Source organism: Anser brachyrhynchus (genome assembly GCF_964034855.1).
Source record: "Anser brachyrhynchus genome assembly, chromosome: 2".
Lineage (NCBI taxonomy): Eukaryota > Metazoa > Chordata > Aves > Anseriformes > Anatidae > Anser > Anser brachyrhynchus.
The window spans coordinates 20,442,834-20,469,826 of record NC_137695.1 but is presented as its reverse complement, the minus strand read 5'-3'; the positions used below and the strand labels follow the sequence as shown (position 1 = coordinate 20,469,826).

Here is a 26,993-nt window from a genome sequence, read left to right as displayed (position 1 = left end):
GAAGACTCTGTCATCTTTCTCAGGACTGCTGTCAAGTTCCCGCTTTTCTAATATCCCTCCCTTGTATAAATATTTATACTCATTACTGAAACTATTTCTTTCTCCTAGTTGAATGAACAGCTGGCACTTGAACAGTTTAACATTATTTTTGCAGTCCCCAGGATCATTTCTGTTGCCCTCCCTTGAATTCTGGGGAATACAGAAGGGGAACATGGTCATTCTGAATCCATCTCAGCACACAGACACAACATTCCAGTACCAGTTGGAGCTCTGTGCAGCCACTGGTAAATGCCTTCTCCTGCCTCTGCCCAGCATTGTTCTCACTGTACCTCCAAAGGTCACACTAGCTCATTTGCCCCAGTACTACAATAAGAGAAGTAATTAACTAGCATGAAGTCTAATTTTTTCTGGTTTTCAAAACCAACTTTTATCCTGTGATATGTATCATTTGCTTTCCAGTTTCACAAACCTATTATTTTCCATTTGACTATTGAAAATGTATTTTGAGTATTTTGAGGCTTTGACCATTTAACCCAGAATCTGAAACCACTCTATAATGGTACTTCTTAAAAGACTACCATGTTTCCGTTTATTTCTTGTGTTACCTTCCTGTGTATCTGCATCATTTACCAGCAAAGATTTCATCTCACTGTCTAGAGTACTAATAAAAATATTTTCAAGTGTTGACCAAGGATTAGCCCTGGGGAAACCACTAAAAGCATGCCCACTTGAGATACTTCTTTAATAACAACTCCATCTTGAAATCTGCCAGTTAGCCATCTAACATACGCCTTGCTAATCATAGGCAACAAATATTCTTTAAACAAACAGTCATGTGGTGGTCCAGCTTCAAATACCTTGAGGAATTGGGAAGGAGACATCCTTCTGCTTCATTCCAAATACATTGTAACTTATTATATTTCCTAGCTGTAACTCAAAAAAGTCTCAATTTTGAATTAAAGTAAGAGCTTACTGATTTCCAATACAAATTCAACATGCAAAATGCAAAGATAAATTGGAAAGGATCACATTAGAAAACACATTCCATTGCCTTGAAATGAGATTACATTGGCAGAAGTTATCTTGGTTATAGCTAAAAACTACATCTTATAATGATCCTTTATTTTAAAAGCTTTGTTATTTTTAAATCTGTTCACCATTTATAATGGACTCTTTTGCCTTCCTATATGCTTCTTATTTAGATAGGAACTTACATTTAGTATCAATTTCTTTCCATCTTTTATATATTTTTTTAAAATTACATATTTTTATAAAAAGATTTTACATGAATGTTTTGTCACTGCTTCTATATTAAGAATTTAAGAGTCTCTAGTACTGGCTCAGACCAAAGGTCCATCTGGCCTAGTGTGCTTTATCCAAGAATGGCTGCAGGTATTAGTAGGAAGCAGTAAGGACAGGGGAAACATACATGATACTTCCCCCACTTACACTATCCCTGATTCCAACTGGTTTCAGTCTGATGTATTTCCTGAGCCTAGTGTGGTTTGTCTCATTTCACAGTGGATTTTTTTTCTAAACACTTGTCCTGTCCTTGAACTAATCTAAAAGTTTTGCACTCACATGGTTTTCTAGTAAAAAATTCCATCATTTAATACTTTCCACAAAGAAACAGCTCCTTTTGCTTGTCTTGCTTGTGCTTCTGACTAGCTTCCTTTGTTCCTACTTCTTGTATTTGAAGACAAGGAGAGAGCAGTCACTCCTTGTCTACCTTCTCTATGATGATTTTTTAGACTTTTCTACAACACCTTTGTAAACTCTTAAACATCTTCTTAAGATTGGACTCATTCATTCCTCTCATTGAATTTGATCTTACTTGGTGACTTTCCTATTTTGGGTTGGTTTTGTTTTGTTTGAAGGTGCCAGAGCCAAAACAATTATTCAGACTGTGAGTGAACAAGGGATTTTGACAGAAGGTATAATGAAGTTCTTCCTTTTGTTTTCTATTGTTTTCCTATTTATTTCTAATGCTTTATTTGCTTTTGTGACTGTTATAGAGCACTGAGACAATGTCTTCACAGATAGCTCATGACCAGTAATGGTTAGTTCTGAGGACATCATTTTATACACATAAACTATACATATGCATTTATATGCACTTGTAATCTCATTTTCCATTTCATTGTTTGGTTATTTACTATTATCATGTTTTTTGTGTGTGTTTTTTTTTGTTTTTGTTTTTTCAATTATTCACGTTCTACACTTGTCTTACTGGAATAACTTACGGTTATCACAGACTTGTTTCTGTCATTGCTTATCCCTTTTATAAGGTCTTTTATGAATATCACCTCCTAACCAAGACTCATACTAATCAGTGTGATTGTGAATGGCACATTTTTATTATAATTTGGTTACATTTATACTACTTATGAGTTAATTGCTTTAAGCTTTGTGATAGGGCCTTTTAAAGGTCCATATAAACACAGCACTACTTGGCATCATGGTCTGCTCACACATAAAAAGTATAATCAGATGATACTGATAGTAACCATCAGTGTTTAAATTGCCAATTAACTCTTCTGCTGTATCAGAGTAAAGCCTATTGACAAGTCACCCATATTGACTAAGGGACTGGATTGAGAAGCTCTCACCTGTTAAATTTAGAAACTGTCCCAATATAGGTTAAAGTTGACTACTAAAACCTGCTTCCAACCAGCTATATAGCTGTCAAGTACCCAAAAAGTTTCGTAATGAACATTTCCTTAATCTTTAAGAATTTTTTTTGGTATTCTAAAATTAATCTTAAAACGTTTTCTTAGTATTAGACACCAAAAAATAGAGGTAACAAGCTACTATGGAACTTTCTTAAACAAACTTGCAAAATGTAAGATACTTTATACCTCTCACCTAGGACTAGTCTACATCGAGTGACCTCATTTTGTTTTAAGAAAACAGTAAAAGTGCCAGATGGAAACACAGATAATTACTACAGAACAGTTGATGAATGATGCTGTGTTCATACGCCCTTTCTGCACAACCTTACCTACACCCATCTTAATGACCTTAACAGATTACCTAAGTTATTTGTGCATGCAAATATTGACATGAGGGCCTATTATAGACAAAAATGAACGATAATGTTGTTTTTTTTAAATATACCACATATTTTTCACTACCCAGAAATTTCTGATGTTATCAACATTTTTATTATTAAAGCACATTTTCAAAGTAAAGCTTAAAAGCAGAACTCTCCTCTCACTCTGCAAAAGAAAATTTGTCTGTGATGTTTTGCCCTTCATGCACGTAAGACCTGCTTGTAGACTTTGCATTAAAAAAAAACTTGCTGGAATTAAATGATGATTTAGGGGTTTATAGTTGTTTTTCAAGACAGCACAGCTTTTCACTAACTTGGCTATTTGTACTTTTATCAGTAACATTAACATACTAAAGCTGCTTTTTAACACTGTCATTTGGGTCCCCACAAAGCAGTGGAGAAGGGAATTACTATCATCATTATTATCTAACATAACATTTTCAGAATAGAATTCCAACATTTAATGAATAAAAGTCATCCAGAAAATCTAGGAAAGAGAAAAAAAAAAAAAAAAGGAGTATTTAAAAAGCCCTGATTTCCTTTGTGCTGACAAGAGTATTTCTAACCAACCTGCCAAAGCTACAGATGTATGAGGGGGAAGTGTGGAAGGTATCTGTGTGGGAAAGCACAGACAAAGCAGAGATGTTGGCAAAACTCTGTGCAAGAACAAGACTTTCAGGATACCAGAAAGAAATACAGTTAAAAAGACTAAGGAGTCTTTACAAACCTTCATTTTTTCAAAAAATAAAATAAAATAAAATAAAATAGCAAGGAAGAGGAAAACAGTAAAAAAGACTGATTATTGTTAGCCTTGTGGTCACAGGCTTTAAAAAGAACTATCACTAAAACAAAAGGAAAACTGAACCATTTTTTTTTAAATTAGCAATTACCTTAGGTAGGGATCATATTGACCAAATGAAAGCAAAATATTGCTGAATGTCTATAGGGACGTCAAGATTAACACTTGATAAGAAAGATTAAACAGCTTTTAGTACAATTTTATTATTAAACCATCCAAAAAGCATACTTGAAAACTAATCTTAACACAGAAAAGCATTACTTTATTCACCTACACAGTTCAGGCTTTATTATTTGCATTCAGAAAGCTATTATCTTCACGGGACTATAAATTGGCCAAGGTCATTTAGAGCAATGACTCTAACACAAATAAACTTTGCTTAGCAAATACAACTATGTCTGCATGGAGACAAGTGAAGTTTCCATAACATCATTTGAATAAAGTGAACCATGCTTTCCATCATCAGGCTTGATACTTTAGTATATAAGCGCAACAGTCTTGTGTTTCAAGGCAAGAAAACTTCTGAAAATCTAAAAATGTTAGCAGTATTCTGTAGCAAATTTTAGAAATACTGTGCTAAATCATACCTCTAGCACCAAGCAAAGGCACACAGATTCAAACTACTACTGGTTCACTGAAGCATGACCCTAAAAAAATGGTTTGTAAAATAAACACAGATGAAACAACTTAGGCCCAGCCCAGCAGTGGATTACAATGTATGACAAAATAAGTAAGACAACAAAGACTGGCAAGATGTCCCCTCAGTTTTAGGTTTGCACAAAAGCTAAGGGATTTTCCTTTGTGCAACAATCTGCTGGCAGAGCACTTGGAGCTGGCCACAAAGACCTACCAAAAGGTTTGGTCTCCTGTACCCTGATGACTAAAGTCTTTGGAACAAGTATGCAGATTTGTCATTCCACTAAACCAATACGAGAATGAAACTGTGCCTCTATATTTTCTGGCTTTTTTTATTTTAATGAAAATAACAATCTAACAAGATAAATTCCATCCTCAGAAACATACTCTACCCCGTTGAGATGTTAACAGAGAATCCAAGAAGAATGCCACCACATATTCAGTTGGCAGAGGACCAGCCCAGGTGAAAGAGGAATGGACCAGCCCAGGTAAAAGAGGAAGACAGTCACAAGCACATCAGTGTGTATCAATGGCAAAAGTGTCCAACGGTGTCCATAACTCAGGTCTCACCAGGAAGTTATACAACTTCCCTCCAGAGAAGAAATCATACTACATCCAATCTACATAGTTTGGATAGAGTTGAAAGGACAAAAAGCAACTTCCCTGTGAGAGTCAGGAGGGTTTCATGAAGGTGGGATATACTAAGGCTAGAGCCAAATGTAAAGACATATGACAAACATTATTTTCACTGGGCTTCCAATTCTGTGACCACATCTATAACATTAAATGGATATTCTCATATAATTGTCACATACTTTTATAAATCAATACCCTGGCAAGTTACTTTTACCTGATACTTAGGAAAGCAGACATTGATTAGCCTTTAGAAATAAAATTTAAATACCACAAGCTGGCAAGACTAGACCATTAAATTTATAAAATATCTCAATATTACTAGATGCATGCAGCTCTAAGAAAGGAATCATTAAAGGGAACTTTAATGATCAAAAAAGCAGCCTAGAGAACAAATGCTAGTAGTAATACAAATAGTAGCAGTAGAGAGATTTTAGATGCAACTTTTTCATACTGCACAGAGAAAATACTCTTTTGGATTAGTTTAGGACATTTCTGAGAAAAAAAAAAAAAAAGAGGCATGTCAACGAAGTAACAAAGTATTGAATAATTACCAGGGTGTTTGAGTTAAATTGAATGAAAGGAAAAAGCAAAAGCAGATAGCTACTACATTTGCTTATATTTCCAAATGAATAGCATGTGAGAACTTAAGAAACTTGGATAGTAAAATCAGCTGAAAGGATGAGATATTGATCTGAATTTGAATGAGCTTCAGTGTTTCTTTTTGGACATTAAAAATAAAGCTTTTCTAGAACCTCTATTCAAACTAAAGTAAATATCTCAAAAGAAAGGCTCCACATCTAACATCATCAATATCCACTTCAAAAACAATATTAGAAGTAACAAATTGGATTAGAAGAAGAAAAAGCACAGAGGGTAAAAAATGCATCTCAAAGACTAGAGAGTGAAGGGGCAAAGTTAGTGATACAAAAGTGAGTTAGATTTTTTTTTTAGGTATATAAAAGCAAAAAATGAAAATTCCCCCAATCATCCAAATAAAAAGAAAACACAAAAGAAAATGCAGATATTCTTCAGACAGAAGACAGAATACAGACAGAATTCAGTCAAAATTAAACAATAATCTTCTTCAATATTCAGTAAGCATGATGATAATGGGAGGGGAAAAAAAGAAAAAAAGAAAAAAAAATGTATGGCTAATCAAGTTTGGAAAGGTAATTAATGAACCTAAAATGGAACTGAAATGCAGATTTTTGTGTGCCCAAATTGGAAGACTCTGGAAATGACTATCCAAGTGCAGTAAATAAATCCCTGGCAGTTTGAAATCACAATTCTCATAATAAGGACTATTAAAGTATCTATCAAATCATGCATGGCAATCACAGAGAAGAACTACAAAGTAATAAGGTTTTTATATTAAGTTAGAAAAGATGAATACTGATCTAAAAATTGCATATTCAGATACAGGTAGAAGATACCTGATTTCACCAATAATTCAGTGAGCCTTGCTGATAGCAGAATGATGCTAAAGGGTTGAAAGTCTCCCAGGAGGAAGTACCTCAAGGGCCTTACTGGGATCAATTTTATTAAATAATTTTATTAACGAGGTACTGCAGTAAAGGTGATTCTCTAGGAAAAAAAAAATGACTGAGTTTGAAGTCTAGAGTAACAGGATGGGATTTAATATTTTAAAGCAAAAATATGCTCTTCAGAGAATTTCTACTGCAAGATATAAGTTTACTAGTCAGAAAGAGGTGTATTTGCATATCCGAATCAATCACATAATGACTGTAGGACACCAGAATGGCTATGGAGAAAAGGAAATACAACTCTAAAATGAATCAGGCCAAGGTATTTTTAAAATCTCACTTACAATAGTGTGAAAAACACTCTGGTTCTCTGTGCTCAAAAGAGTTGAGTTACCATTAAGAATAGGCAAAGGCAGGACTTTGTGGAATAGGGAGACTTTTGCAAGGGCACATGAAGACTGCCTACTTCTTCAGCATCATTTAACAAAGTCTGAGAATGACAGCTCTCTCTACGTATACATGGGAGGTAGATGCGCCATGCAAACAAAAAGACAACTCTAGCATACAAATAGACGTAGCCTTGCCATGAAGAAATTTAGTATGCAAATTGGAATGAGGCTTTTAAACTCTAGTAGGGAAAGTTATGAAACAACCTTCAAAAAGAATAAAAAGTACTGAAAAGATGGATTTGCAGTTTGACACATCTGTTAAGAAGTTTACATGACATGCTTGTCCACAAGAGAGAGAACTAGAGCTGATGACTCAAGACACCCACTCTTGTACTGTCTCCTATGTTCCCAAGTTACCACTAACAAAATTTGCACATATAAATAACAACCAGAAGCCACACCAATCAGCTGTTTTATCATCTTCAATAGAACTTTAAACAGTTTTCCAAAGGCCCTCAGTATCATTATCCCCATCACGTAGAAAGGGAAATGGAAGTGATGTAGCTTGCCACAGGTAACAAGAAATACCATCAGCAAGGTTAGGAATAAAGAGCAGACATCTCAAATCTGGATGTACTGCACTGTCTTAGCACAAACCAGCATAGGTTGACTCATGCATTACATCATGTCTAAGGGAAATTGTCTAACAAACAAATAACATCTAAGGTAACACATGATTAGACACAAAAAAAACAAAAATCTCACTGGTTTCCAAATCAGGCTTAAAACATGTATGACAATTTCTGTGAGGCAATTCTGATGACAGCTGAGGACCTGACTCAGTGACCCTTCCAGTGCAATGTTCCTAACTGAAGTGAGTCAAAGTGCTCATTAAACAGGAAATTCTTCCTGAAACCCCTCTCTTCTGTTGGGCCAGTCCTTGAAAACTGATAAGAAATAGAACTGAGTAAATGGACCAGTTTCTGTACAGTACACTTCAGAAAATAAACCAAACACTGAACAGGATATGAAAGTGAATGAATGCCAGATACACAGGATACATTTTAACAGCCAGCTTTATTACTTTAACAGAGGAGGACTGTGTGTTTCAGGTCCCAACCCTCCCACTTTATTTGGAGGCAGTGTCAGAAAAGGTCATATTACAAAACATAAACAAATTACTAACATGGAGCAGATTTCCTCAGATTGTCCAAGTTCCTCAAGTCATTCTGGACCATAGAAATACTTTCTCCTACAGAAACAAGCCTACCAACTAAATCCTAAGTCTCGTTTATACCTGTGGGATATACCTTGTTCCCACGTCTCATTTATACATCTGGCACATATTTATATGCTGCTCCCAAAGCAAAAACAACCAGAATAGCTGCAGTTCCAGATACCTGCATCACACCCACATACATGTACACACAGTGTGCCTATGTTCTGCTGATCCAAACCCCAAAATCATGGCAAAAGTCAGTTCCTACATCTGATACATGAAGCATGTCATCCCTAAAAGTTCAGGCCTGGCATATTAGATGTGATTGTGTGATCAACAACACATTTACTCCCAAAGGTATCCTAGTCAAGTTATCTTAGTCACCTACCAGTAACATTGTGAGGCTCTATCAGCTGCAGCCTGTCTCACTGATTACGCACCAAGCTTCCTGTCAGGGGTCTCTGACCAGGTTAATTTTGCATGTGGCAATAACCACCTAATCAATCCGCGTCTTTCTAAATCATAATGGAGCACCTGCACATCCAGACATGAATCTTCCTCCTGACATCCTCCACAAACATAAATTACAAGTTTACTGCACAGTCCAGACAAGTCTCGGTGACCCCTTGACAGGGCAAAGAGAGGTCATGCAACAATCTGATTTTCAGCATCCACTCCTTCCACCTTTCCACTTTCTGAATCTTAAAACCTGCTGTTGTAGTTAGTATAACTCTCCAATCCCAAAGGAATGCAACTTTGAAGTGACAACTTGCTCCTAACCAGGATAACATAAGCAATGTTTCCATTAGCAAGTACTGCAGAACAACAGGAGTAAATCTGTAGAACGAAACAGTTGGTGCTGAGTACATAAAGTCCATGTTGTATGGCAGGGGAGAGTAGCTACGAGCTAGTTCTAGTTTGGGCCAGTGGACTGGATACACTTTAGTAGCTGGAGCACATCAGTCAGTTTAGTTTCATCTGAAATTAATACACTTTTTATGCTCCAACACAGTCCTGCAATGCCAAGGACAGTGTGGTGGGTGGAATAATTAGGAGATTCACTTAAAAACCACACCCGCAGTCAAAGCTAAAATGTTAGTGGTCAAAACTGTCTTACTCTTGACTAACTAATACCTGGTCAGCTAATTGCCATGGCCATGCAAGAACACCGTGGTTATTCTCTACTTCAGAAGGCTTTTGATACTTTTTAATACCCCCTTCACCTCCCCTCAGATCTTACTATGGCTTGGCTAGTTACCAAATACCTTAAAACATTAGTTGTTTTTGTACAAAAAATAATACCAGTAAGACCTACATAGGTAAGGAAAATCTGTCATATCCAAGTTACCTTTGCATCTTAGCCATCTCTTCTAAACTTTCCATTGAAGGCTCTGTAAGACTTTCTAGTCTATAACAGAGAGGCTGAAAATAGAGAGACTTTCTCCCACAGGCTGAAAAGAGAAAGGAGCAGGATTCCTTTTCAGTATTGGTACACTAAGGCACAGCCCTGAAGACAGCCAGACCTTGACCTGATGCAGACTCTTCAATTTCCCCATAAGCCAATCCCCCCTTTCTCCCAAATATCAAATATGCTGCACCAAAACTCTCACCAGCCATACTATCCTTCACAGCCACTTACCCAGCCAGTATTCTGGAACTGGTAACAGGTACCCTGTTATGCCAAACTCTATAAAAATCAGTTAACCCCAGCAATGTAGGTCACAACCTTTGAGCAACCTGGTCTAATGGAAGTTGTCCCTGTCCAAGGCAAGGGGATTGGAATTAGATGACCTTTAAGGTCCCTTCCAACCCAAACCATTTTATGATTCTGGAGAACATTTCTCCTTCTCTGGGCTGGAAAAAGACTGGACTGTCCAAACAGGTTATCTTTTCCATTTAGACCATCATTCCCTAGTGAAGAACAGGGTTAGCAGACAGAAAGCAGGGGCAGCAGGAGTGAGGCTCAGAAAGGCTGAAGACAACCACCTTTGCAGTTCAAAATAATCACCTCTCGAATGTTATCTTCTTCATACTGGTCTTTCCTAAAGTCCAGTATTTAGTCACTACCAGGAGTGAGGTTCAGACTGCATCCATTTGCAGGTATTTTTCAATATCTGCCCCTTTTACCTCATCTTTCTGGAGGTCTGAACAGAGTAACTAAGTTACCAAATGAGGAAAGACAGGAGAAAAAGAAATTAATTCAAGGCTGCTCTGAAAAAAAATACTTACAGATTTTCATTAAAATATTGTGGTTGCTAACAGTGGAAGTACGTTGGTGCAAGCCAGGGAAATAACTTTTCAAATAAAAAGTACACAAACATTTCTGTAACTAAACCATTATTTGAATATAACAGAAAGGGTTAGAAAGCAATACTTGTGTCACCCTAATCTGCTTTTTGGAAAAGTAAACGCTTATCCTCTAAGATCTCTGTAGACATATGCAGAAGTGTCACATGTAAACTTTTGCTACTTCCCATCTTGTATTAGAATGGTTAAAAAGTTTAATCATTGCACTTTCTACAGTGCTGGCTTTGTCACAGCTAATGTAACTACTGACAAGCTAAGGAAATCACAGACATAATGTGTTAACATGCAGGAAAAATAACTGAGTGGCACAGAGGACCAGATACCCCTGCTGTCAAGGTCAATGAAGTCTATGAGCATTACAGGGGTGAGACATTCAAATCTCCAAGGATCAAGATTAAAGATGGTATTAGCTTTAGAAGAAGCAGAGCATCTTGTTCTTCAGCAGGAGGTTTACTGCCTGAGATGCTGCCCTAGCAACTGATGCACAATACAAAAGCATCAGATAAGACAGAATTAAAAGCTGAAATGATAAGCAGGTAATGGACAATATAGGAAAACAAAGAAATAAGAAATTATCTTTTCCTTACAAGTACTTAATTACTCAAGGATCTCTGCAGTTGCTAAATCCCAGTGTTCATCTTCTTGGTTAATTAATTTCTTTTTTCATTTTAAAAGCTTCATTTTAATTAGCTCCTAAACTGAGTTACTATAAAAAGGGATTTTATTTTCATTTTCTTTTTACTATATGTAAAAAACACTGGCTTCAAAAATATATTCTCATTAAAAATAATTTGTGATTTTGATATTACTTGAATATATTCAAATGACATATGAAAAAATTGGGGGTAGGGAAGCATCATCTTTATTTAGATGCTTAGCACCATAAGAGAAAAAGCCATATATTTAAATATCAGAAACCTTCCAAGTTGACTAAGTCTTGAAGTCAATAGTGTTTAATGAGAGACTCAAATCCTTCAGTCAGATGACAGATAGATTGATGCTTATAATAGTTGCCACAGAACACTTGTTATAGTTGTCTTCATTACAGCTTATATTTTTTCATGCCATAAACAACAGCACAAAGCAGCACATGCACTACAGTCAATACTGCAGCAAAATGTGAAAATAGCATAACCGACAACTTTATGCTTAGGTTTACATAGCTGTTTTAGCCTCCAATTAGGATGTTCAGAGTTTTTAGTAAGTACATATTGACTGAAGATTTTACTTCTCCATCCATAGCACATGCATTTGTTGACAAGATATTGTAATTACCATGGATTAAAATGAAGTCCGTGAAACACTATGCTATATATTTGAAGATTATATAAACTACTTTTGTCTTTCATATAAGTCTTGCTTTGCAATTTAATCTGAGCATTGTATCACAAATAGAAAATGAAACAAGGAAGAAATAAATTTTATCTTTTTCTTTTCTATCTTCTAAATAGATACTTCTTTTTTATTATTATTTCAATGAGAAAAAGCCCAAGAGGTGTTTTTCTACACCGGACTGAATGTTTTGATCATTGAGAAATAGACCATTCTCTACTAAATTAAAGTGTATCTCATGTAAAGCATCCCACCAATCCGAACACACATTTAACCAAATACAGGCTTAACAGGACCAATGTAAAATTTACTAGTGTCAGAGACATAAATGAGTACAATGCCTTTGATTTTGAAGTTGAATGACACTGTTTTAATGTAACACAAACATGTTTTAATTATCTCTCCATGATGCTTACCTTTGTTGCTGTTTTCTAAAGAAAAACTTGTCAGGACTTCTCTATCAAAATATTTAGGTTATCATTTGATTCAATTTCACTTGAAGTCAACATTTTTGCAACCAGTTTACAATTAGCATTCATTTCTCATGCATGAGTTGACCCACTTAAACAATACAGTAAATCCATGCCTTTAGGGATCTTTCTAGATGACTTGTTTTACTTCCACCACACAACTCATTTTATATTGTCAATATAGTGAGCAAGGTTACAGTCATTCTGTCAAATTTATTTATTTAAATTAGAATCAGAAAGACTATACTATTCCCTGTGGAACTTCACGGAAAACTTTTTGAAACTTTGAGATGTATTTTAAATTCATAAAAGCACTACAGCATTTGTAATCACCTAATTTCATATGAAAGCAGTAATACAGAGGAAAATAATATTTATAGTCATTTCTTCTATAAACTTATTAATAAGACTTGTGAAATCCTAGGAAAAAAATGCATAATAAAGCATTGCTACCCATAACATATTTGATTAAAAAGACAGCAAAGAGGTTTGTTTTCTAACTGAGCCTACAGAATAAAGCCAGATGGAATTTAAAAGGCAGCTACATACATGTCACATCTGCTTCCTTTGACTACCAGAGATCCACTTAACCTAAGATATTTCCCCTTACATCTCTGAGGACAGTTTCAGTCTCACGTTTGTGAGGATTCTTTTGAGGTCACTTATCATTGCTCGCTGTGGGGCTGCTGAAAGGGAGCCTTCCCCAGCAAAAATTGTCCCAAGGTCACAAGCTATTCAAGTCCAAACAGACTCAGCTCTGACAGACAACAGTTCCATTTTAGAAACCTGCTGATGTAGGACATATTTGTATGTGAACTTCACTATACATTTGAGTTTAGTATTTCAATGGACTGACCCATGCACCCTTCTGAATTTGCACATCTAATGCTATCACAGGCAGTATGGGATATAATACCTCAAACTACTCACTGATGTCCTTTATAAATCCCTACGTGTTAATGCTGCAAGTTTTTCCAAATGCAGTTGCCTCTCCTGGGCAGGGTTTTGTTTTCCAGCTTCTCAATGGTAAAATCTTTCAGTTCTTTCTGTTGAAGGGTTATGCATCTTTCCATCTGCACCCATAGAATACGACCTAATGTGACCGAGTTATACACTGCAGCAAAATGAAAGTCCACCTGCTCAGTAGAGTATCTCCAGTAGTTAAAGTCATCCATGTTATTCAATTCCAACTGTACCAACAGATCCTTACACAATGATTGCAATGAGCAACTGGCAGTCCAAAATGGCATCTCAGAGTCCAAAAAATACCGTTTCTTCCAATGTGTTGGGAGTTATTGTCATGTATATCACAGGAATTAAGAAAACTGGGAGACCAACAGTGAGAACTTGAGAAGGTTATGGGGACAGTAAAAGTCAGTGTCGCCCCTGATGCAAAAGGAGCACAGTGCTCTGCATTCTCAGTGCAACGCTCCTCTCCAGCAAATGGCTGTAAAATTTGCTAGCAAACACTGTGCCTCCCCCTACCTCTAATGGACAGCTGACACAGAAGATAAAGGTTTACTCCTGGTGCCATTTAGTGGATAGGCATGAATATTTCTATTTCTGTGGTTTAGTTTTTTGTGTAAATAAGGACTGCATAAATGGGGATTCCAACACCTTTCCCTTTCTTAGACCACACTGAAAATAATTAAATTCAAGACAGTAAAGAAGTGAGAAAAAAGCTCTGAGGAAAAGTCCAGAAGAAAGTTACTGGTTGTTTTTACAGCAACATTTTATGGTGTGCATAATATCATACTACACAGTAAAAATATAATAAATGAAAGAATATATTACAAAGCTGAATGCACGGTGACTATTATTCTACATAGTGATCAAAGTAGGAAGAAGTGAAGAAAGCAGCATGCCATTATATAATTTAATACATTTTACTGACAAAGTAGGTAAAGAATTCACATACACAGGTACTAATTTAACATTGTGTTTTCCTAACTTCTGTGTAATATTTTAATAATGACCATTAATGAAGGATTTTTCTTTTTTAAGTTGAACATATACTGAGGTTTGAAACTCATTCTCAAAGGTCTCCAGCTGCTCGCTTAGCACAATTTCTGTCTAAAATACTACTTACATTTCCTTAGACTCATCATTTCTTAAGCATGTGTTCAGTCATTGTACAAATTTCTCAAAGCTGTACAGTATGCAAAAGCTATATAAGAATCTACAGAAAATACTCAGTCATCGAAAATTGATGGGATTCTTTTGCTAAGTCATTTCAAAAGCATTTATTAGGACTCTGCAATTAAAGGCAAAAATATTTCTGCTTACTCAGAATAAAAACTCAAAATACTTCAACACAAAAATACCAGAAAGCCAAACGACACAGGGCTTCTCAGAATCTGTATTTGTATGTATCTATACAAAGCAAGACTAAAAGAGGAATCCAGAACTGGGACAAGTTTGGAAATGACTCTACACGTGTATGCTCACTGCATCAGAGTACGGAAGGAATCTTCTTACAGAGATACACTTACATTAGCAATGGGAATGACATATTCAACTTCCTATCTTCCAAACATAAAAAAAAATGCTGTTGAAATCAAGTGTTATTTGCTTAATTCCATGAGTTACACATTCGAAATGCAGTTGTGTGGAATTAAGCCTAGAGCACACCCAATAATGAATAGCTCTTGGAGCTGCATTAAACTGTCAGAGGAGGCAACGGGAGCAGAAGGCAATCAGTATCATGGCACACTGAGCCTTACACTTCTGCTACGTGCATGCAGCAGTTCATAAACCAGTCAGAAAGTGCTATTCTTTTTGTGTTAGCAGATAAAGTTGTCATATATCATTAAATCCATATTTTCCAAATGAAAAAAAAAATCATGCTTGGTAATATAAAGACAGTCAGATTAAAGTGTAAATCACTTCAGAAGCAGTGAATATACCAGCATTGCCTAGAATAAAATAAGCTCTTTTTGTATGCAATTTAACATGCTTACCCAGTCTCTTCATTGATGTGCCATGGCTGGTTTTGTGAAATGTAGACATTCATGTTGCTGTCAGTTTTTCTTGTTCCCTTTCATGCTGTTCTTCTCCTTCACTTGAATTCAATGGAAGGAAAAAAGCCCTTAGAGACAAATATCTGCAGGCTGTACACTGTGAATCCTACAAATGGAACTTCAGGCCTTGTTGTTAACACCTCCTCCTGCCAATTTTCTCTACAATCTGTTTTGGCAATTTGAGAGACCATCTTATGTTTGAGCAAGTAAACAGGTTGAACAACTGTGCCAGTAACTTCCAAATGTGGAGCTATGGCTCAATGTCAGTTAGGGCCAGTTTCTAATTTCAGATGTGCAGATGTGCACAAGTACAGTGATAATACGATCTTTTCTTCCCCGTTAGTTGATATATTAAGATATATTTGTATCACATCTGAGTCAGTACCCATCTCTTGTGTCTTTTTCCAGAAAATGCTTGTTTAGTTGATTCAAATTATGGGGGAAATCCTGTCCTCCATCACCTCCCTTGAGGCTGCATGAATGTAACTGAAGGTAGAATGTCAGAATATTATCCTCAACACTTAAAAAAAAAAAAAAAAAAGAAAAAACAGGCAACATTTTTCATTTTTCATAAAATCAAAGAGAGGCTAAAAAGCTACATGTTCAGTTTCTCATTCAAATCCATATGCTGCTTTTAAAAATGTTACAAAATTTTCATTTGTAAGAAAGTTCTATTGCATATCATCAAAAATATATCTAGGAAAAGTGCATAACAATTGGATTATTTTCTAAAAACCTTGTTTTCATACAAATAAGCAAAAGGCTCTATGAATTTACTTCCTGGAATTAGGGTGTTTAAATAAAACTTGTTGGCTGTATTTGCAGCTTTTACAAAATCAGTTTTACTTCATGCTCTCTTTCTGCAGTTTTACTTTCATGCACACTCCTTCAGTGAAGAGTTCAGCTCCCTGTACATGGGGAGCTGTACATACACCACCATTCACCAAGGTGATTCAATGACTTTCTCTCCTGACTAAGGGACCCTCCTTTTTATCTTAAGGTCTTAACCAAAGTAGGGTACCTTGGAAATGTGCTTTTTAAACCAAACCTAATCTGTTTTATTATTTTCTTTTTTTATCCTGAGGTACAGTTTCCATTTCACATACAATTCAAACCTCCTGGAAAATGAGTCTTGTACATATAAAAGAACTGCCCACGTTTTGCTAGCTCTCATATGGAAGAAGGACACAGATGTGTGCTTCTTCTTGCTTCCACATGATTTAAGTTCATATTAGCAAGAAAGTGAAAGTGAGAAATGCTTACAGAGGGTCTCAGTGTAATTGAGGGCAACCCCTATGATAGTTTCCATGTATCCTTCCAGCCATACAACCTAGCAAGCAGACTCTACTATTCAAGCATTGGCCTTTATCTTAATGAAAGCTTCACACTCCATCAATTTGTATGGAAACCTGTTTTGCTTTATACCTTGTAGAGATTTACCAGGAACATATTTAAGAAAGAGCAACTTATTTCACATAGGATAAAATATGTGTCAAAACATACATCTAGACATAAAAGTGTAATGGTATTAAGTTGCAGCTCATTGTTACAAACTGTTGTAAGTGTTCCATTTCCCCGAAGGAAAGATTATCGAGTTCCTACTTCTTCATTTAGACGTGTCATGAGAGATCAATAAATAGACTTTTGCCATCTTCTTTAATTATTCTGTTTCTTTTGCCACCTTACCTTTTTCTTTGTAAAAGTTTACAGTTAGCTTATTGGTAAGATTGCCTATAAAAATATTTTAGGTTTTGTTTTTAATTTTGAGAATACTTGCTTTCATAATGGAAATCCTATCTCAAAGTTCAAAGTGGTCAAAAAAACACTTGCAAGGTCTTTAACAAAATGAACACATTTCTCTGCATGAACAGTATACATTTCATGTGTATTAACTACATATTCAATGCCATGAATCAGTGAAATGCAGTGACATTATCTGATGAAAAACTTATATTCGAAATAATTGAAAAAATAGTAACTTATAATACATTTTAGGAACTAATACGTGTGAAAATTATTCAAATTTTAAAATGTCTGCTCAGCCATGCAAAGGATGCTAGAAATCCTGAAAGCTTGTCAGTAAAAAATCTGCTTAGTTTATGCAGCCTTCTCTACATCAAACTAGACTAGCATGCTAGTGTGCTTGGCTTACACCTTTCAAGCTAACTCAGTGCTAAGAAGCTGTAACAGTTGTAGGTTGCAGCAGCTGATCCTGTATGTCCCAGAGAGGCTTTGGGACTCTTTCTACACATTCGTAGAATTATGTTTCTAACTCTAAAAAATAATTAAAAATAAAAATAAAAAAAAAAAAAAAGAAGAAATATGGGGGTAAATTTCATTCTTTTCCAATAAACTCCATTCTGCTCCTGGTACATCCACCAAGTCACAAAATACATTCCATTATTTGATCTAAGTCTTCAGAAGCAGGATTGCTTTCTGATTGCAAACCAGCAACTGAAATACAACCCTCTCCCCTGCTCTCCTCCCATTGCTCCTGCTTTTTACTCACAGGGTTTATATTGACAGCATAAGAAATTGTTTAAAAAGTCTGAGCACTACACTATTATTCATGTATCCTGCAAAACTTATCATCTATGCAAAAGACAATATTTAACAAAGCCTTCCACTAAATATTATCTATTATCGTTATTTTTTTGTTATCTTCATCAAAAATAGCTACACACTTACCCCTTCAATGAAGCTGTTACAATTTTGTTTCAAATAGGCTCTTTGAGAAGTTTCTAATACTTCAAGGTGATATCAAAATAAAACTGAAAATTAAATATACATATTAGTATTCTTCACTTTTGCTATATATGAAATGTAGAATTATTTTTAAGATTATTAAAGTGCTTACCTTTCAATGTCTTGAACCCTTAATTAGATCCTTATTCCATGATGTACACTGTTTATCTGCTAAATATAGAAACCACTCTGTGTGGAATGCTTTTCTATAATACAGGAGTTTACTAATTAGATTCAAGTTGTGGCCTATGCAGAATTAGCTTTCTAGGATGTAATGCTAAAAATCAAATGAGATTAATTTAGAGAAGTGTAAATGAAATGCAATTTCCTTTATCGTGCACATTTTAAAATTCCATTTTACCTTTCAAGATTAATTATTTCTAATAGAGTCCATGACATAAAATCTGTTTCAGCTGTATACATCAAGAAAAGAAAGCAACACTGTATTGTTAAGACTGGATGGAACAAATCTGCATTGTTAAGACAGGGTAGTTAGGAATGAAGAGACAGGAGCTGTACATCTAAGAACCAACAAAAAATAAGTGAAATACTTTTCACTTTTAAAAAGATATTTCTGGCTCTGAAAAGAAAGATGAATATGTTTGGTTCTGGAGCCAGACAGTATTATAAATTGTGCAACAAGGTCTTCTGCTAGAAGAGAAACCCCCTTATTCCACTCAAAAATAGAACTGGGAAGAAAATTGCTTTCCATCTCATGAAATTTCTTGAATTTGATTTAAAAAAAAATCACAATTTCAATAATAGAAAACCCAACATGTTTTGCGCTAGAGAAAGAGAATGCAAATTGGCTGTATCATACTATCCTATATTCTGATGTTGAGGGTACTACGCTTAGGAGGTCTAAATTAAATTTCTTGGTTTGCCAATATCCAAAAATTAGTGTCATAGACTGGCAGTATGTCAGCCTTTCCTAACAGAGCAGGTCCATGCTAGGGATTAAGAATCTGAGCACTGCTCGTTTCATCTCCTTGATGTGTTCCAGAACTACCCCACACAAAAGAATCACTCTTGCTCTAAAAAGTGATGTAGGTCATGAGAGGACCTAATTTAAGTTCCTTGTCTGAATAAAAATGCAGCTGATTAAAACCAGGGACTCACTGAAGTTTCCCAGATCCCCAAATGGAAGTCTTAATGACCATGCTTTTTGGCACTCTGGAAGGATACATCTTTCTCTTTCGCAAATCAGAAATTTCAGTTAGCCCCAAAATTAACATTAGGTATGAGCTTTAGTTCTCATCTTATCTACCCCCAGGATCATTTGCACAGCTCCTAAATTAACTGGTCTCCCCGTCAGCCAAGGCTCCAGGAAATGAAACCCCAGTTTTTCACCTCAAAGACCAGCTCTGGACGTCAAAAGAGTGACCAGAAAGGGAAGCTAGGAAAAGCCAGTGGTAGGCACTCTGCATCACTTCTAGTTCACACTAGTTGTTGTTACCTAATTTATACATATCACAATATGCAGTACGTGTCACCCAATAATCCATCATGCAGTGCAATTAAATGTTGTACAAATGAACAAAACATAAATGAATAACTTTGCAACAAAAACATAAGTCATTAGAAGTTCCATTTTTAAATATTCCACTCTTGAAAACATTCTGCATTCACGTTCTAAGCTAATGAAACACATGGTTAAGGTTTTCTATTTCCAATTCCTCCTCATCTTGCAAAACATTATCTTGTATGTATTTTCATTTAAAACGCAGTATCAAAGTTTTGTTTCTAAAAAACTCCACCTTGCAAGTTATGTTCTGACAGACCCTGCTTAAAATATATATATAGCTAATTTATGTAGTTTATATGTAAATAAATTGTACAAAATTATTCTTATTTCCTAGCAGATCATTTAAAAAGCAAAAAGTGTGAAATCATTTTAGTATAGAAAATACTATGAGCATACTTGATGAAAGCTGGAGAGGTGAACACACATTGCCCATGTGCTGTACAAGTCCATGGTATAAAGTTGCACACACTTCAAAATCTGACATACACAAATCACTCACCAAAATCAGATTCTTCACTCTCACAGACTTCATCAGAAACACCAACAAACACACCTGTTCTTAGACACACTATTTCTCCATCTACAATCACTTTAGATGGCAGTCACATACATTACTGATTTGTTCCTGAGTCCTTTTCAGTCTTTGTAACTCGGGCGTATCGGTCACAATACTGAACCCTCTTCCTTTGCTTTCTTCAAAGTCTCTTTTGTATTTTACCTACAGAATAGAAAATACAGAACAGGGTTGTTTTTATTTTCCAGTGCGTGCCCCTAGCAAGTAGCATTTTTTTTCACTGTAAATAAAGCATTTGTGAAAGGCTTTCAGCCCTTAAAGGGGAAGCTTTCCTTCATCCAAGAACAGAGATAGGCAGCAATTGGACAAACTTTCCTACTGCCTGAGTGATTGCCTCCTCCTTGGTGGCAAGAAGGCTCACCTCCACAGGTACGGCACTGTAGAGGGAAGACTCAGTCACTTCATTCTCAGAGCAGTAATCATAGAACTATGGGTGCCAACGCAGCACCAACCAAGCACTTATTTTCACACAAAAAAATAGCTATCACTAAATTTGGAGTCTTCTGAAATACAGTTTCACATTTCAGCCTCTCTTCATAATGAGTTCACCATCCTCTTCCCTAGTTGAAACATAAATTATAATTGTAAGAGAAATCCTGCATGTAAAGAGTATTTAGAAGAGTACAAAGTCAAACATTCATAAGTTAGGAAATGTCTGCCTGTACAAGCTTAATTTGTCCCTCTTGTACAAAGGCATTATGATGTTGTCTTTAATCAGGTAATCATACGTTATCATTTGACAAGCCCCTTGCTTTATTCTGTACACAGCAGAGATGGTTCCATATGTGGTTGTATCTTTCTGCAAACTGGGCTACTCAAATCCTACTGTACAGGTAGGGATATTAGTTTCTTCAGGAGCTTTTCTACAACTCTCATCACAGTCATTAATCAATCCTCTTAATGCATCCTGGAAAGCAGGAATGACATTATCTGCACTTCACCTACAGCAACCTGTAAAGTGAGGTGAAGAAAGCTTAAGGTCCAAAAGCGTACAAGGGTCCCAGGGTGCCCAGCCTCAGAATGCTGAAGTTTGAATATGTTCAAGTTATGGACTTAAGTTGTTTGTATCAATACCCAGCATTTCTACAAATCAGTCCTGGGGATCTCAATTTCAACATAAAGGAAACAAGATGAAATATGAAATATTTTAATCACTATTGAACCACAGAAAAAACTCTGTAGCAAAGAGAGTTGGAACCCATGCCTCTCTCCATGGCTGGATTCAACTAATGTATCCATAACCACTTCCTTTTAGTTTTTATGTCCTCTGCCTTATTCACTACACACGTTAATTTCACAACACATGAGAAGGCAGTTCTACAAAAAGCAGTATTCTCCTTTACGCAACCGATATCCAGAAAACCTGCTGCTTATACACCAAACTCTCAGTTCAAGGTTGGCTTTAGCTTATTTCACCAGCCTGCATTTAATGTTATGATAGTGATATACAGGAAAACAATACTCCTAGATCACAAAAGCAAAGTTTCAAAGGCTATATAATACAGTTTGTCCTGTCCATCCTAATTCTAGATTTTTTTTGTTGATGTTGTTAGAAAAAATTCTAGCATTGCATTCTTAAATTGGTCAGTTTCATACAAAGACATCACACAAATCCTTAAGACAGTGCACTAAATAACCACGGCAACAAACGAACATTTTTACTATGTTATTCCTCTAGAGATAGCTGAAATTCATACTTTGATGGCTGCAGATTTCACACAAGTATATTCTTTACAGAAGACCCTGAGACTAAAAGAACAATGCTTCCACTCAGGTTTTTGAGGAAAGTGTGGACTGGCGGCATACGCCTTTCCGTCTTTCTGCCTTGGGTTCAGCCACTCTGCCCCTTTCCCTCTGTTTGACCACCATGATTAGGCATCACTTTGTCTCCCTCTGGGCTTCTAAACTAGCCTGCTCCATCTCACCATGGCTTCTTGCTAAGTGCCTTGACCCAAGGGACTTCATATACCTTTCTCAGATACGCATTTTCCATTGCCTATTATCTTGCTTCATTTCTACCAAATGGCTGTCTTCCCTCTGACTCTCAGAGGCTTTCCTGAATATGCTCCACAGACCCAATATTCCAGGACTCTCTGCTGCTAAGAAGGAGGTACTCTGAGTACTTGTGAACTTTCATTATTTATTCACATAAAACTTTATCACATTTGCACCGATTCTCATGGCCAAGAATAGATGCCTAACACAAAAGGCTTTATTCCATATCAGCAGTCTTCAACTCCTCAGCCCTAAATCCTAAAGACAACAGAGCTGTTCAACAAAAACAAGCGTCAAGAATTTTAAATATGGGACTAAAAGTCTGTCCTAGTCTCAGTCTTGGAAACAGCTGAACATTTTGCATAAAAATTCCAAATATGGCCTGAGGCAGACAGATGACATGGAAATGTTCAGTCTTACTGCTTAAAGTTCAGAAGAATTGTAAGCAACTGAAAATACCATCCAATAATGGGAAAGGGGCTCAGCCTTATAACAGAGATTAGCTATTGTACGAAAGATCATTTCCTGTTGTTAGTTCTAAATGTACAAGCCATTAACTTCAAATGACCTTTATTCATCTTATAAAGGAACACAAAAAGAAGAGAGAGAGGAAACTAGGTAGTCTTAACTTCACATTATTTTAATCCTTCAGTCAGATTAAAAGGACTCCTACTCTATTAATAAATCACTTTGCAGGAGTAAGGTTAACTAAATCCTTCAGAACAACTACTCTGAAACCATTAAAAAATTAAATTATTTAAAATATTAGCAGAGTTAATTATGCATCATTGGGATTTTACTACCTAACTTCAAAATGTAGTTTTAAGTTATAAAAATCTTGAAGAAACATTATGTTCCATGAAGGCCACGGCTTAGTGAAATATAATTACTAAAACCACTAGTTATTATAAATTCAAAAGAACAAAAACCGTTACATTTCCAGAAAATGGCAAGTAATAAGGACGCCATCAGTCACTTAGAACTTGGAAGAAGAAAATCCTATTCAGTATCAAAAATGTATATAAGTGAAGAGTTGAAAAAAAAAAAAATTTGACGTCAGTCAGCAGTTTAGATAATTTTAAAATTGTGAGTTTTTAATTAAGAAAAAAATAGGTGCACCTACAAAGCAGGTTGTTGTTACCCTAAAATCAGGGACTAAAATGTATCTAATTGCTTTAAACCAATTTTCAGTGGAAAAGAATATTCTGTATAGGAGCTGTAAATATCACCATAATGAATGATTTAAATAACTGGAACCGTTGAAATTTAGTTTTGAAATGGAAATGTCTATAGCCCCTAATGGCAGTATCATAAATCTAGTCATTTCCTACAGAGTTGCGTTTTAGCAACTCATCACTGAAATCCCAGCCAGTGGTTTGTAATGCCTCCCTCTTGACTCCAAAATTCAGTGCAGTCTCACAAACACAGAATACCCTCGGAGGCGAGTGCCCTGAAAAATTGATCCTTTGAGAAACGATGTGTGGCATAAACATTAGAAATAAAACAGTAATAAATCACCATAAATGAAAAGGTTTAAAGTGAAAATACTTCATGAGAAATAATTCTGCACAGACCTATAGTGAAAGGACTAAGTGATCCAACAGATCTTTAACAAACCTAACTTCTCAAATTCATGACATCAGCAAGATCTTTGGGAGGCCCAAAGATGGGATTGTATGAATCCATTCATGAGGTCAGCACGAAGGAGCCAGGGACAGAGGGTCCACCTTTTTATATTCTGCACACAAAATCCTATGCTGGAGAAAATGCCGCTCACTTTTTTTCAGGTATACTTGGTATTTGGCAGCATAGCCACCTATTAGCAAAAAAAGGTCAATTTTCCCTGGGAAATATACATTGAAAATATAAATGGAGCCTAAAAGATTGATTATTTTCTTGGGTTTTCAGGCACCTACCCTCAGTTCAGAATCATTTGCAATAACAGAAGCACGGATTAGTTGAACAACACAAGAATCCAAAACCACCAAAAAAGCAAAAAAGGCAGAGCAGGTATTCAGTATGGTGGATCCTCACACTCTTACCATCACACTGGAGAGCTGTCCATAACGTAGACATCAGAAACACTCTTCAATCCATCCATACCTCAAGAATTTATTCAGCCACTACAATGCAAGTATTATATCCCAAAAAGCGTAGGCAATGTCAAAGCTGATTTCCTGTACAGCCTCTTCTTCACATCCCTGTACCGATCAGGCAGCTACTGTTCTGTAGTAGCTGCATCAAAAATAAGCCCTTTCCTCAACCTGACATGCTCCATAGCCCCACAGACCACAGCATCACCATGCCCGATGAGTGGCAAGGAAGGAACGAGGATGGGGTGCAGGGTGGAAGGAGAGGATGGGACACGCACACCAAGTTCGCCCTGAGAGGAGCATTCACAGACAACAATCTACCACACCCTGAATATATATGAATTTGTTTCAGTATGTTGTGTTTGAGGTTTGCCCAGAGCCATCTGCTCCTTCTGTGACCACCACACACAACTACTTCCCAAAGGTCACCATCTGCTGTGCACTGGTTTTTGCAGACTGACAGGAAATACTCGCCCACGGTACAGGTCCTAGAGATGCATCTTGGCAAAGATGCCTTTGTTTGGATCTGCTTCTTCCACACAGCACACGAGTTTATTGGTTTTACCTTGACTTATCTTGCTTCTTACAAACTTAGTGGCAAGACAGAGAAAAGAAATCAGGCTTTTATGAACACAAGTAGAAAATTTTTACAGAAAAATCAAGTGTGAAGAACAATTTTTGACTGTCTCAGTGAGACTTTCTTTTAGTTCACTAATGTCTCTTAGGAATGATCTCTAACATTACCCTACCTGACAAAGCTAGGCTTCAGTGTTCACAGCACCTCCTGTCTTCTAACAGTGCCAAGAGTCCTAAACCCCATTCATCAGAGGTACATTTGAGTCCCATCAAAGACCTACCAACTGTTGGTACCCAACCTGCCAAAGCACTGCTCCTTCTATTGTCAATAAAACACGGCTCTCCCACTGTCACTTGGGTAGAGCCATTGTCCGCAGGAAATCTAAACAGCCACCTGGAAAGCAGGAGATGGGAATGGCCCACAGGGCAGACTAAACTGTCCTTAAGGTTTTTATATGAACAGGAAGATATAGGTTGGGTATTCTTTATGGAAGTCGAGGAGCTATGAGCACATAAAAGCCACTGATGACTGTTGCTGGAACTAGGGACTGCAGGATTAAAGATATTATCCCCTTAGCCCCTTAGTTTTACTGCTCATAGTCAACTAAAGGGATCTGATTTTCACAGCTCACAGCTCTGAAACATTCATTGTAATAGTCTAAACTTTCTGAGAGAAGAAAGTTTCTCAGTCAAAGATGTTTTAAATCTGAAATGGCCAGCACAGCAGCACTACCAAAATCATTTGCAGTTATACACAGTAAAAACATTCAAGTACCATCACTAACATTAAATATACTGTCTTTCCATGTACATCATTCAAAAATTGGGCAAGTCTGTGATACCCTGTAGAGAATGCCTGAGCAAGCCTGAAAACATCTGCAAATCTCTTTACTGTACTTCCCTGAGGAACTTCACAGTTTTGCCAGGGAACTACATCTAACAAGCAAATATCTTGGACTCAACGTCAGAACAGTTAAAATGTTGGATGGGTGTAAATTAAAATATATAAATAGAAACTGCAGATAATGTCTCTGTAATGTGGTCTCTTTATACTTTGGACTGTGAGACTGGCTCACAGAAAATGCAAAGCAAAAGAGTTCCAGACTCTGAGATGTGAGGGGACAGGAAATTGAAGGCAGTGAGAGATCAGCAATTTCAGAATGAGAAAAAGATTGAGTCCACAGTTTGGATGTATCACAACATCATGTGAACAGTAGCTGGGATCCAAGTAAAATTACGACTGTGGAGAGGGCAATCGGAGACTCTTTCAACAGGCCTACGTCCAAACAAGTCACCTATGCTCCACTCCATCAAAAAGTATTTCCACTGAAACAACTTAGGTCCTTCTGCCCCAGAAATTATTTTACTGCCACTAAGTATGTTGCTAAGTATGTATGTACGTAGTGCCTTGCACCTTTTTTTGCTATTGGGCAAAATGGAGGTCTTATCTTTTTCTATTAAAATATAACATTAATGTTCTCCAAAGACCTCACACACAGAGAACGCTATGTAAAGAACAAGCCAGCGACAGTTCAAGCTGTTTTCCCCCCACTTCCACCAGCAATTATCACCCATTCAATTTGTGAAATAAACCTTAAATCGAGCATTTTGGAAGCAGTGAATGAACTCCTTGCAGAAATACATCTGCAGATTCAGTGCAATGGGAGAGATGAGGTGGCAACCTTTATGACAGATATATAATGTCAGATCTTCTGTCCACTCCCTATCACTTGGTATATTCTCTGTTTGAACTGGTTTATCTCTAAGGAACAGAAGCCTAAGGAGGTGAAGAATTTCTTACTGTGCCACAGCAGAGGTAGTCCTGCCTTTACCATATCTCATTGCCAGACAGAAAATGAAAGATTGATATTTATAATCTAAATGCAACTTGATAAATTGCTACAAATTTTAATAATCCCTTCAGAAAATGAAACTAGTGACAGCAAACTCCTCCAAATAAGTATCAGACAGTAATGCTAATTATAATAATAACCATCTAATTATCAGATGTAAAGGGGGTAACAAAAAGAAACATTTTTAATGCCTCATATATAGATTTTTTTTAAGCCTGGAATATGGTTTTAATTCCAGACTCTGAACTAAACATACAAACACTGCCTTGCCGTTCTCTCCATCAGAAA

At 36.4% G+C, this 26,993-nt stretch overlaps 1 protein-coding gene across 8 annotated transcripts in view; it reads right to left on the bottom strand.

Moving 5' to 3' along the window:
- NEBL (nebulette) overlaps window positions 1-26,993 on the bottom strand; it is a 260,561-nt gene that overhangs the window by 121,860 nt on the left and 111,708 nt on the right. For 4 of the 8 annotated variants that reach the window (XR_013945801.1, XR_013945802.1, XM_080578264.1 and 1 more), the window contains exons 4-7: window positions 20,225-20,332; window positions 18,202-18,260; window positions 18,033-18,115; window positions 15,285-15,385 (exon numbers count right to left, since the gene is read on the bottom strand). Coding sequence is in view for 2 of the 8 variants with exons in the window: in XM_080578265.1 (XP_080434391.1) it covers window positions 20,225-20,332 (108 nt within the window). In the remaining 6 variants the exon portion in view is untranslated. The remainder of the gene's footprint in view (window positions 1-15,284; window positions 15,386-18,032; window positions 18,116-18,201; window positions 18,261-20,224; window positions 20,333-26,993) is intronic. The other 4 variants (XR_013945800.1, XM_080578262.1, XM_080578265.1 and 1 more) reach the window with 2 other exon arrangements.